We start from the raw sequence: 14,310 nt of genomic DNA, 5'->3' as shown, positions 1-14,310 counted from the left end.
AGACTTGAATAATATGATAATAGATAAAAATTACTAAAAAATCGAAATATTTATAAATTACTTTACAAATAAATATTTTTATGTATAAAATATTTTAAAAATTGAATACATGTAATATCGGGTTAGCAAGTTTTTTTTTTCCAACGTCAGACACACCATACCTGCTATTGATTTGGTATAAGTGGAAAGTTTTTACCGTTTTAAACGGAGTTTTGTCTTTTTTTTTTTTTTTTTTTTTTTTTAAAGGCAATCGACGAGGACCTTTCCTATATCTCCATTAACTTAACTATGTGGAGAACGAAAAGTGAAAATTGATTTCATTTTAATAGGTAGATTTTTTCTTTTTGTAAAGTTTGAAACTAAAGGAAGGATTATTAAAGTTTTTGTAGAGGGCCTAACTATCACGTAAGGTTGAAATTTAAAAAGGAAGCAGAATAGTCTAATTTAGCTGGTAATATATTGACCCACAAAAGTAGATGTAGAAATAGACACAATTAGTATTGTTTCATTTTTCTGTCTTTCTCATGGATAATAAAAGGTGATTGAAGATTTCGCATCAAAATATTATAATTAGTTAATTACTACTATAACGTTGTCTTAGAATTTTATAAACGTTTGGTTGTTTTATTTTTCCCCAAAAGTTTATTTTTTCAATAAGTACTTATTTAAAAAAGGTGGTGTTTGGCCAAGCTTTTATAAAAAATAAGTACTTTTATGGAGTAACATAGATTAGAAGCTAAAAAATAGCTCTTCCCACATCTCTTTTAATTTTCTTCTTAACAATAATACCCTAAGTAAAATAAGTTATATACCATAATAACCCTATTTACTTTAACCTAGTAATAAATACGTGTTCCATAGCCTTTCCATTAAACCCTTCTTCTACAGCACTAATCCCTTCGAAGATCAACCTTATTTTCACGAGGTATGATTTCTTGGCAACAATGTCTTGATAATTTGTTTACATGATAATGACATACTAGTAATCTTTAGCAAGCCTTGTTTGAATTAAATGTTACAATTGAAATTTAGCGTTGAGAAAAGCCCGAGCTTCATATTACCAAGTTGGACTTGGCAGTCCTAGACCATTAGCATCCACTTTTATTACATTTGGGAGTTCGATATCCATTGTAACTACATATAAATTTTTCTACAAACGGTGGCTTTGGATAATGTAGAACCCGCCAAAAAAGAAAAAAAAAGGAACTTCTCACTAGTACAATGTTTTCAAATTAGCAGGAGTAGTACAAGTGAGTTATCCTGCAACGAAGAAGCTAAAACCAAACTTAAAACCCAACTTGTAATATTTTGTGAAGTTGTGGTCACTTTCGTAAAAGTGTCAACTTTTGTTAACCACAGTGTAAATACGAATTTCTTTATGGTGTATAGAAATAATCTTTACATATCTTATTATACCTTACATGTTTCTCAATGAATATTGACAAGATAATGGGTAAGAAAGATGACAAGATATATTAATTATATAGACAACGAGAGTTGTTTTTAAATTTATGTGTGGAAGAAATTAGGTTCGTCCTAACATCTAAGTGGTCTAATTTGGTGCGAGAAATTCAATGATAAGGCGGAAAAAACTATGATAAGGTCAAATCAAGAACAAATGGGATAATTTGAAACTTGTATGGAAAAACTTACTCTTGCATCTTTGGGATTGCGAGAAAAGACAATTCAAGCGAGTTCGAATGGTGGATTGTCAAGGTATTAAGTATTCTTAAATTTATTTTCACTTAAATATAACGAATTATATTAATTTGTTAATACTAAATTTTTATTGTTCTTCCATAATTATAGTCCAAATGTAGAAAAATTCGGAGAAAAAAGGTTTACAATGTCGAGAGTTGATGGAAATGTGTTTTAAAAATGTTGTTGGACATGCGTAGGCGCCATCACCCGGATAGCATACTGAAGTCGTTGGTTTCAAGATGAGAAAGAATTCCGAGTTTGACATTCGAGTAATGAAGAGGTTGGTGTGGATGATTACTTAAGAAGGATGTCAAGGCTGGGATCGGATTAACCTAGAAGAACAAATTATTTGAAAAAGAAACATCAATAAAAGTGGTAACAAAACGAAAAAAAGAAAAAGCATCATCAATTACAACCGAAAGGAAAAAAACAAAGTCGGATATAATGATCGCGAAATCATGGAGAAAATTGCTTTTTCTTTGGGAAGTAAAAAACACTCCACTAGATATTAAGTCACCATGGTTGTTCGTAGTGAACTATGGTGGAAAGCGAGTATGTTATTGGTCAAGCAACCAATGAGAGAAATGTTTTTAGCACAAAGACCCGCATTTCAACCTCACGGGACTAGAAATTAAAGATGTCATTTTTGCTACATTTGGATTTTATGTTTCTTACCAAGTTATAATTCGAACTTTTATTCATTATTTAGAATATTGTTTTAGTTGTTGGAATTTATATTTGTGCTTCACTCTAGAATATTATTTGGTTGAGAAAGTAATGTTTGTTTGCCGGTTAAATGAATTATGAATTTATACATCTTATCTTATTAGTTTAATTTTGTTTTGATATTTTGTTCTGAGATATGTCATTGATTAAAAATAATAGTGACGTTGAAGAAGTTCTTACAATGATGAACTGTGTTTGATGAGGTGGTTGATTTGGCAAGTAAATTATAACTCCCGCAATAAAGTACTTTTGATGTTTTTTTGTTTGAAGACTCAATGTAAACTTCTCTTCATGTGTTTTCATTTCATTAAAGAGGTGCTTGAAGGGCATGATAAAGCGTTGTTATGAGATGTTTAGAGGGGAAAACATATTTTCCTTCTCTTATGCAAAACGTCAACGAAGAATATGGTTTAAGACCAACAAGAAACATGGTTTTATGGTCAGCATGTTCTTGATGATGGTAGGACATGGGGTTGGAAAATCGAATGATTCAAGAACGATTCCAACGATGCTCGAGACCGTACATCGACATTTTTCATAAGGTTTTACTAGATGTTTGAAATTACATCGTTAGGCCAAAAAATCCAACTCTTTGATGTTCACACTAAATTAAAAGATAATAGGATTGGCCATATTCCTATATCTCCATCTAAGGAAAGGCTTCACTTCCCAAAACGTAACGGTATGTGATTGGGACATGTGCTTTACATTTGTATGGCACAAAGTGAAGAATATTTGATCAAGCACTCGATTTAACTTTCCACATAGGGTAAGTGAACCTAATATTTTCCTATTGTGTAAAATTTTTCATGAATTACTAATATTTTTTTTTCACTTGAATTAGGTAACTATTATTTAGTGGATTCGGGATATCCAAACAAAGTTTTTGTAGGGTGAACGTTATCATCTTCCTTTGGACGTAATATTTCAGTCCAAATGAGATTTTCAATTTTTTCCCTTTCTAGTTTGAGAAAGAAAGAAATTTTTGGGGTTTGGAAAAATAGGTTTTCTAATTTACGTTCTGCCATCGTTCAAGTTTCGCGGCTATTCATCTGACCCTATACATAATTTCATACGAGAAATTCTTCAGATGTTGAGTTCGACCATTATGCAAATGAAGACATTATGCCGAGCTTGAGGGAAGAAGGAGGACATTCGGGCATTCATTCGTATTGTTTTGCATCAAATTTTGATATCATTAGCAACTCTTCTCATGGAGACTATAATAATTTTGGGGTGATTTTTTTCCCATATATTTGTGGACTGTTTGATATATTTAATTACGTTGAATGAATCATAACTTTCATATTTTACTTAATAATAGTTTAATCATATTCTTTCATAATAAATATTTAATGTATTTATCAACTTAATGGTACTATTATTATTAAGTAATTTTATTCATGTCCTTATTCGTAATTTGACGTTTAAAAGTTTTTTGAAAATCTTGGCCAAACACAAATTAATGTACAAAAGTGTTTTTAGATTGATCTAGGCCAAACACAAACTGTTTTCACCAAGTACTTTTTCGAAAAAAAAAGTACTTTTAAAAAAAGTACTTTTCCAAATATAAATTACTATAATTAGTAGATGAATGCGTTGTTCAAATACTATATCTTTCACATTACTACAGTCTACAGACAAGGTGCAATATTTTGACAAGTGGGCATGCATTGAAAACAATATTACTAAAGTTTTAAGAAAAATATTGGGAGAGAAAAAAAATATTAATACACATTTAGCTTCAAACGCCGTCTGTGGGGATCGAACCCACGACCACGTGGTTAAAAGCCACGCGCTCTACCACTGAGCTAAGACGGCCTGTTGTGGTTGCAATTAATAATTATTTTATATCTTGAGGAGGTACGGTAATTTATTTCAACCTGTGTGATATGTTTTGGGTTATTTTAATTTTACTATCACGCTAAACCCTTTAACATATTTACAAAGATGAGTAACTATGTATAGTATGGATCAATTGACAATAAGAAAAGAAGGTAAGTAACTTTTATAATGGACGAAACTATGTGACAATTCTTCTTAAATCCAATCTAATTTACATTATTGGCTTAGCATAATTGAATGTGATATTTTCCTACCCCGTATTTCATAGTTTTGGAGCCCCCCAATCCAGATTGATCAGGGACAGAGTGACTTCAGAACTCAAAAGGTTAAGAACCAAGACATTGCTACTCCACCACAACCTTTGGTGATCTCATGACTAGGGGTGGAGGCAGAGGGGTGCAAGGGGTCCGATTGAACCCCTTCATTGTAAAATTATAGAGTACTACGTAAATAGGGGGAAAATGAATATTTTCACATATAAGTAAGTTATTGAATTCCCTTTGCATAGAAATATTTTTTTTAATCCTCTTATTTGAATTCCTGATTTCGCCACTGCTCATAACATAATTGACGATTGTATGTATATGTGGTCTCTCTTCTCCTACCAACTGTTCTATCCGTGTAACTTTTAGGAAATTGTAATTATGCCAACAAAATGAATTGTACCCAAAAATCCAACAGTCCTGAAGAAAGGTACTAGCAGCGTAAATGCAAGATATATAATTGAAAATAAGGGTAGAAAAGTAGTGGAAGAAAGTGGTAAAGATTTTATTTGTAGTTGTCTATAAGTTTACTAATGTGCAAGCTTTATTAAGGCTGCTGATTAGATAAATAAGATGATTGAAAATGAATCAGCATACACTTGAAATCCAAAAATTTTGTTACTTATAAACTTTGCCTCTTCATTTACTACTTACAAGACTTGCTTCATCAACTTTCAACTCTACTTAAACTGCACAATAATTATAAGACCAACAATTTTTCTGACATGATTTTCTTACTCTATCAAACAATCAAACTGAAATGGATATTCGTAATAAATCAATCGTGATCTCATCGATGAGTCCATTGAGCAAATGCTTCTCCACATCCTTTATAACATCATCTTTTTCAAGGAAGCCAAACATTATTTGTTCAGTACTCCAGCCAGAATCCCACATGGAGTTCACATCTGGATTCCTGTTCTGCATGTCTTTACCGATCATGTTATGCAAGTAGTCTGCTGCATCACATTCATCACTCATATTTCCATTTCCACCATAGGACTTCAATGTGTCGAAATCTCTGCAGAGTTTCTTGATAAGATCGTCCAATGAACTTGTCTTTGTATATCCGATGGATAATGTGGCATAAGGATGAACATTTAGCTCCTGTCTTATCGCTTTCCTTTTCATTATCTCATAGCCGCAGTCTAGCATAAGTTTAACGTCTTCCCCTTGGTTATTTTGATCACTGGCGTGGAGAATGCTGATCGGTATATTGAGCTTGAAAAGTGCTTCTGCTGTGTTTAGAAATAGTTGATTTTTGATTACTGATTCCTTGAATTGCTTTTCAGGTTCTGTCAATGGTTCTTGTGCCACTAATGGTAGAGTTGTTTCTTGATCATTTCTAACAACCTTGGAAATTCCCGTGCCTCTTTTTTCTGCAATATCAAAGGGTGAGGAACTTCTTCTAGTACATGTAAATGAATGGAAGAAGATATTTTGTATATCAGTACCTGTAGATTTGGCAGGAAAACTTTTATGTTGTTCATCATTGAAAAGCTTACTGTCATTTGAGTCTTCTTGATGAATCCCTGCAACATCGTTTGTGAGAACCAGCTTGCAGTGTATGAGCTATATTTCATCTAATGTAATTCTATCTCAGAAAGGGTTAGATTTAGCAAGGACCTCTAAACATAGTAAAGGCTGAAGGCTAAGAATAAATTTTCATATAAAGCTCCCGCCTCCGGTCTGATGCCGTGATATTTGGTTATGCTAGAAAAAAAAAGGAAACAAGTATTGAAGAAGAAAGGCTTTGACGTGATACCAGTGTCCTTAAAGAGATATTACCCGTTTTCTCTTTAGGGGGTTACAAGCAATTCTCTTCACGATCCAACAAAGCCTAGTATACTGCATATTTTTCTTACCCTACTTGAAGGGAGTCCTTATATTTATAGAGCTTCATAAATGACTCTTCATGAAATGTCATACTCTTTCACAAATAGATATGTCTGTTCAATTTAAGACCCAAAATATCACAAACTAATTCAACAGGTTATAGCGGTTGTTGTTTGAAAAGCTTTAATGCCAATGATACTTGATTATAGTGGTTGGAGTTTGAAAACCACTAATCATTGGGGTGTAGAGTAATAGGACTATTGTCTATACTTGTAAGGTGATACTGGTTTATGGTAAAGAAAGTATTAAAACTACATTCGTTAATTTGTAAGAAGATACGACTACTTTTCTTCTGAGTCCAACTAATTCAATTAGATACTCATGGTCTGACATACCATTAAATTGGTCCATAGCTTGTGATATCTTTGGTATATCTTCTCCAAGTTTCTGGTCTGTGGATATTTCAACTTCTTGCAACATTTTTTCTTGATGCTGCAGGAATCCAACAAAGTATGTTATGAAGATATTGCACACGTACAACTAGTTTTCTAGATATAAAAACTACCCCGAATTGTTAAAAACATGTCAAGCGCATAAATTAGATTAAACTGTCTTCTCACAGAGGAACTTACATTTTCATTTGAAATTGCAGTTGCTGAACCTATCAGGTTGTCGCATTCCTTTTCCATAGTTGTGTTGCAGGAGGTACTGTTTTCTATTTTACCATGTAGCTCTGTTTGCAAATTGAGTATCTCCGTGCTCACATCTGGCTCATTAGATCCTATGTTGTCCGCTTTTTCTTCTCTTGTCTGGCTTTCAGTTAACTGTGAGCAGCTTTTGTCATCCTTTTGCAGCTTCATTTCTTGCAAAGTTGCGGATAGCTCATCTATTTTTGGAGAGGTCTCAGTAATATGAATTTCGGTATGACATCCCTTCCTATCTGTAGATGGCAGATCGATTGGCTTCTCTTTCTTGGATGACTGATTGATACTGTTTAGCTTCTCTGATCTAGACGATACTTCCTTTGACAATGCATTATGATCAGCATTTTTGTTCTCGCTGCTTTGCATGATCACTGCAGAGGTAAAAGAGTTCCGACGCTTGGCAAGAGCCACTTGCTTTATTCCATTCGTAAAATCTTTTGAAGGTGCTCCATTTTTGGACTTGGTAGAATTTTTTGTACCAAGTAAGGATTGATTCCGAGAAGACTGCTTCTTCTTTGAACTTGCCGCGCCATTCCTTGATTTTGGTGAAGTTATGGTTTCCACTTGATTTGCTTTGTGTGTTCTTGCTTGCAAAGTTTTGTTCGAGGGCAACTGCTCTTTGTTACCTGCTTGACGCTTCTCATCTTGTCCCTCGGATTTTTTAAGCTTCTGCACGTGATGCACTTCATCTTTGTGTAAGGCCTTCTTTTCATTGCTCAAAGGAAATCTGTCTGTCTCTTTCTTTTCTTGTAACACAAGATCGATTGGAGGCGCCCTAGATGTTTGTGGCTTTTTTAGTTGTGAGATATTCTCCTTGATTTCGACTGTTTTTGTGATTTTCCCCTTGAAACTTGTCTGATTTTGTTCTTTCTGTTTCTGCTGGAAGTTAACTTGATGTCCTGGTACTTCTTGATTTACTTGGATGATTTTACTATGTTGCTTATCCATCATGCTGTTGGTCATTGGCAAGCCTAAGGGCACCACTATACTCCGCTCTTCCTGTTGCTGAACTCTACCAGAAGAAACCATGTGATTGCTCCTGCTCGGAGATGCACGAACATTTTCAGCGTTAACCACATATTTTGCATCCTGAACTGGTAGCATATTACTTATCATCTTTTTGTCAACACTACGAGATGGCCTATTCTCAACCTCCGGAGTGCTAATAGGAACCGCACTTCTCTTTAGTACTGGCTCTTGCTTCCTTTTGGGATCTGACCCTTTCCTAGCTGCCTTGTTATCTTCCTTTTGCGGGAGTTCATCGAGTCCCATTAGTTTTGCAATGACATTCGAAATTCTTCCTTTCGCTGATCCAGCACTTTTCGTTCCACTTGACTGGTTCTTCTGGTCCAGATTTTTGAAATCTGGGGCACAACTAGCTGACCTTTTATGGGACACCAATTTCTTAGTGTTGAGAGGAGGTTGCTTTTCGTGCAGTTTAGGAGCTTCATCAGGGTATGTCAAGGCCATGAGCCGCTGTTTGATGTCATTTTTTGTTGTCTCTTTGGTGATATATGTTGAGTTTTTAGAGGGCTTATCGAATGAAAATCTTGGCCGCTCTAATTGCTTCTGATCAACTATCTTGACATTAATGCTGTCATCTTCCTCGTCCTCATCGAGTAATGTAATCCGATTTTTGCTTTGAGGTTTGATCATACGATCCGAAGCTTCTTGGAGGTTTACGAGCATCCTCAAGGACTCTTCCAAATCCATAGCTCCTTTCAACAGTTCTTGCCCGACTTCAATTGAGTTTCTATCGAAATTTATGCCATTGGAACTGGCTCTTAGAATCTGGTTTAGTTTTTGTATCCCTTTCGATACTTCATTGATGTGAACATGAGAGACGGAAGGGAACTGACTATTATTTGGAAGATGATACGTTCTCCTTTCCATCTTACTTATGTCCATTGATCTCTGACCGAATTGATGGAGAAATGTTAGCACAGGATTTTTACTCGATGAGTTTATTTTAGTAAACTTCCCTCCGTTTTCAATAGCAAATGCAAGGGCCATGGAAAGATCTCCGATTTTTTCAGAGTTTTGGACTCTCGCAGTAGCATAGGGAACAATCTGTGCTGAAGATTCTTCAACACGAAATGATCGGTTGCTGGTGCTACCTACTTTTGAATTAACCTGAAAAGTGTAACATGTAAGCTGAATGAGATTTATTGTTACAAATAATTTTCAAGATGTCCTGATATTGTCAAGTGAACTTACGGATTCTAGAGTTTTCGTCTGTCGAGACCCTCTGTGAATTTGTCCCGGATTAGCACGAGCATCTGTCAGTTCAGACATATCACAAGTTTAGTTAACAATATCACCTGTAAGATATGCTTTCTAAATTTACAACCATGAAAACCAGAGAAAGTTAGAGCTATTGAAAATAAGTGACACTTCTTTTGTTGAGTTTTTCTGATAGAATTTTTCTGCCTCTTGTCTCTTACGTCTATGTGGAGCCCAGGAGCGGAGCTAGAGAGAAAGTTACGGGTTTGGCATAACCCAATATCTTAGTCAAAACCCTGTATTTGTGTTAAGAAATTCACTTAAAATGTACTACTAATAATTAATCGAGAATCCAGTAAACTGCCATGTTTACAATTCAGAACCCACGCGCTACCTCTAGAGGAGCCTGCAGAAATATCTGTTCTATCTATGTGGAAGCAGTGGATTTCCTGATTGATGATGATCAACATTTTGGGGAATTGGTACATACACTCCAAGTATGTTTTTTTTTGTAAACTTGTATGAGCTATGTGCTTCTCTTGATTTACTCTTGCATCTCATGCTTCTAGTTCTTTAACTTAGTCTTTTCTCTAATTTGTGAAACCATAGAGTATTTAATAATAGAAGATCATGTAGTTCAGTGAAGTGTGAATAATCATCTGATAGGATATCAACTTATAGTAATTTACATAACAAAAGCCTCTGTATTTGCAGCTCCCTGATATAAAAGATTGTCTTTGAAGTATGTATACTTGCAGGATTGCAAGTTGCAACTATCATCACTCAAAGAACATACTAATTCTCTATCACAGAGTAATTGTCATAGAATTTTACACATTTCAATCTAAAAAATCCAACTTATCGCTTCATTAATTCTACGCTCAATCTCAGCTCATGCATAATTTAACCATGATATCTTAACGATATAAAAATGAAGAAAATCGTGTATTAGCATTTTATTAATTTACCTCTGGGTGTAGAGTATGAATAGGTCGTATTTTGAGCAGCCGCCACTCGTTCCTTACGAAGCCTAAGATCATGCAGCAGCTTCTGCGCGAAATCCGACTTGCCTGACATTTTTTCCTGTCTTACTATGGAACAGATTTTTTGGACTAAACCTCCATAAGAGGGAACTGCAAAATTCAATAAAAGCAAATAAATGTAAAAAAGAAGAATATTCTTAGATTGTGTTGCAGGTCAATTTACAAGTAGATTGGTAAGGTACAGGTATGTAATGTGTGTGAAGTTGTTATGTCACTTTGGTGAGAGGGGTTTTTCAGTGTTGGGTAAGGTGGAAAGTTGGGAAAAAGTAATAAGAAACATTTGAGGTTGAAAAAAAAAAATTGTTATCATACACCACTTGAAAAGATTGACTTGAAAGTTAGCTTAGCTCTCACTCAGTGTTGATCTCTATCAGAAACACTCTGGTTGCTTGGCTTTCATTCTAATCCAAGCAATGTATTGTATGGGCACCAAATAGCTTCAGACAAAAGATTTCTTTACTGACAGTCTCCTTTTCTGTTCTACAATTTGTTTTAGCCTAGTGGTTAATGAAGAATGATGAATCGGACACGGTTTTTCCCAAAAGACCTCACACCATTAAAGGTATCACTAAACCTTATATGTAATTTCTTTTTATTTTCAGCTATCAATGTTGAACTTTTGTTCGTACCCCCCACAAGATGCGCACAAGTTAAGCGTAAATACCAATGTTATGAGAAGATATATATCTGCTTTGATTAGCTTAAAGTTGTTCTCTTGCATGGGCGTAACATGGTTTTTGGCGTGATACCTTGGCTTGAAGAATACAATGGTTCTTTTTTGCTTTATAACAGCTGAAATGTTGGAGCATTTCCAGCTTTCATTTTGGGTATGGGTTGGCTACCTTTTACTAAAGCTACTTTGAGTTATCCTGGAATGGGAGATGATCTAAATCCCAATAATAGAAGGTTATGAACCTAATTAGTTTTTTGCTTTATTTCAACTTGATTAGCTCTTTTCACCACATAAAAAACACTGCCAGTCACCACCAATCATCTCTACCACCAACTTGTGTTACCACAACCACTATTGGTAACTTCTCCATACAACTAGACTAGAGGCGGAGCTAGAACTTTTGATAATGGGATTGCCCCTATGTTGCAGAGCTGAAGTCCGTATTATGTGAAGGGGATTCATGACTTAATATTTATACATAAATACTTTGACCTTATATATACAATGTAATTTCACAACGAAGGGGATTCAATTGAACCCCCTTGTACTCTTGTAGTTCCGGCCCCTGCATACAGCCATGACCATTACTGGCCATCACATTACAGTTGTCGTCGTCAGGCAACACATTAGTCAGCCAAACCCATTAGCAGAGGCAAAGCTGCAATATTAGGTACGAGATCGGACGGACCCACTATCTTTTGCTTAGATCCCATATTTATATAGGAAATATATTAAATATGTTAATATTTAATTGCGAACCCGGTAACTAAAACGAGCTATGATTCAATCATAAGTTCAGAACTTACAAACTTTTGATCCTAGCATCGTCTTTCGGCCCGTTAGCTTTTAGAGACAGTTCATTTAAGAAACAATGACCACGTAAATTAAATTTTTCCCCTAATATTTTGTGGTGTAATATTTGTTAGATTTTAAATAAAGATAAATTATCCATATTAAGATGTTGAAAAAATAAACACTCTTAATTATTCAGTGTTCAAATTTAATTTCACTGTGATAGCCGATATACATTCAGATTCAGACGATTTAATCTTAATAAATCAAACGGGTCTTAATTGACTCACAAGACGAAATAAATCAATATTTAAGATGAGCTCAGTTGCTAGAGTGCCCTTAGAATTAAATTGATCTGAACCGAATTTGTGCTTGAAAACTACCCGATTATGGCTCAATCTCTTTTCATCAATCTCACCATTTTAGTTTTCTATTTCTTTCTTTCGAGAAGTGTGTTAATCCTTATAGAATAAGCTTTATCTGAAGGCATGTGTACTTTAGAGGTTAACACATAAATTGAGAGCCCGACACTTTTGTAACCCAAAAAAAAAAATTTGGAACCAAACTAACCCATTAAAGAAAAAAAGAACCAAACTAGGCTTCACGCACAGAATCTGTGCGTGAAAGGACCAAACTGTAACTTTTTGAGTTTGGTCCTTTCACGCACCGAAAGGGGTATTTTTTTTTCTTTTTTCTTTTTTTAAGCTATCAAAAATCACCTTTTTTCCATACTTTGAGCAAAGATTAGTCATGTTTCAAAACCCCGAACTATCAATATTTTATATAGAACTTAATATATTTTTTTGCGTACAATAACGTCAGCTCATTACATCAAGTATACCTAAACGTTTGGATCGTCGTTTTAGGGGTTGTAAAGTGCCCTGAAATAAGTTTTGTTTGCTTGGAAACTTATCATCTTTATTCTTTGGAAATCAAACTCAAAATTAAGCTTTTTTCCGTACTTTGACCGAAGATTAGTCACGTTTCAAAACACCGGAATATAAATATTTTATATAGAACTTAATATTTTTTTAGCGTAAAATAATGTCGGCTCATTACATCAATTATACATATATGTTTGGATCATCGCTTTAGGGGTTGTAAAGTGCCTCGAAGTAAGTTTGGAAACTTGTTATCTTTAAGTTTTTTTTTCATACTTTGACCGAAGATTAGTCACGTTTCAAAATGTTGGAATATAAATATTTTATATAGAACTTAATATTTTTTTAGCGTACAATAATATCGGCTCATTACATCAAGTATACATATGCCTCTTCACTCACGTAAATAAAAAATAAGGACCGGAGCATAGGTAGAAAACTAGTTGTAAATTGTTGAAACTTTAAATGGTCATAACTTTGCGCTCGGATGTCCGATTTACGCGATTTTTTTTTTTTGATTCAGGGTATTTTTTCGAGATCTACGCAGACAAACTGCCGCAAGGCGGTTTGGCCGAGCCGATTTTCCAAAAAACGCCCGTTATCCCATTCAATTTAAATTTTGCCCCAAATTTGTGCAAAAATTTCATTCTTTTCTATTAAAAATCTAATGATAAAAAATCTATTTCGAGATGCTAATCCCGAGGTAATGATGTTTTGAATGTCAATTTCGAGGTTCGAAATTCAATTTATGAAAACGAGTTAGATAGCATTAGTGAACAATATAAAAAATAAAAAGTGTCTACTTTGTAATATTCACCAATTTGGCTTGGTGGTTTAGCTTCTCTTTTTTACTCACTTCTTTTTTATGCCAACAACATGGGATCAAATCTTGGTGGGAGCATTGAATGAGATATATTATACCTTGGTTGAACCTCTCGTATTGGATAAATTATTTTTGAATATAATATTTTTATTTCAAAACACTTAAATCAAAATCCTATAAAAAATAACACTTAGATCTAAAGATGACAAGTTTCCAAGCAAACAAAATTTACTTCGGGACACTTTACAACCCCTAAAACGACGATCCAAACGTTTAGGCATACTTGATGTAATGAGCCGACGTTATTGTACGCAAAAAAATAAATTAAGTTCTATATAAAATATTTATATTCCGGTGTTTTGAAACGTGACTAATCTTCGGTCAAAGTACGGAAAAAAACTTAATTTTGATAGCTTAAAAAAAGAAAAAGAAAAAAAGAAGAAAAAATACCCCCTTTCACACACAAAATCTGTGCGTGAAAGGACCAAACTCAAAAAGTTACAGTTTGGTAAAAATTTTGGGTTACAAAAGTGCCAGGTCCCATAAATTGAACTAGAGGCAAAAGCTTTTCCCATTTCTTCCAAAAAGTGTTTCGACCCTTATACAGTGAGCTATGTTTATAGTCGTGTACTACTTGAGAATTCTGAATTAAAATGATGACTAAGTAAGAGGCAAAAAGAGTTGGAATTTTTACGCGTTATAGCTACTTCTAATACATAATTAGTGGTAATAACTACCTTTTATTTTAATTACTAATAATAACTAAATACTTTTCTAATTTAACTATTATAGCTACACAG

At 34.3% G+C, this 14,310-nt stretch overlaps 1 protein-coding gene and 1 non-coding gene across 2 annotated transcripts; both read right to left on the bottom strand.

The window, feature by feature from the left end:
• Positions 1-4,176: 4,176 nt before the first annotated feature.
• On the bottom strand, positions 4,177-4,248 carry TRNAK-UUU (transfer RNA lysine (anticodon UUU)). The gene has a single exon. It is a non-coding gene; the product is annotated as a tRNA-Lys (tRNA).
• An 847-nt stretch (positions 4,249-5,095) lies between these two features.
• Positions 5,096-10,495, bottom strand: LOC132034783 (uncharacterized; the record flags this gene model as incomplete). The annotated part of the gene is made up of 6 exons (XM_059425145.1): positions 5,096-5,914; positions 5,990-6,067; positions 6,767-6,863; positions 7,004-9,208; positions 9,293-9,354; positions 10,267-10,495. Coding segments are annotated over 6 exons (3,300 nt in total), but the record flags the coding sequence as incomplete, so codon positions are not given.
• Between the last annotated feature and the right edge of the window lie 3,815 nt (positions 10,496-14,310).

Source organism: Lycium ferocissimum, chromosome 10 (genome assembly GCF_029784015.1).
Source record: "Lycium ferocissimum isolate CSIRO_LF1 chromosome 10, AGI_CSIRO_Lferr_CH_V1, whole genome shotgun sequence".
NCBI classification, from domain to species: domain Eukaryota; kingdom Viridiplantae; phylum Streptophyta; class Magnoliopsida; order Solanales; family Solanaceae; genus Lycium; species Lycium ferocissimum.
This window is presented reverse-complemented; position numbering and strand designations above follow the sequence as displayed.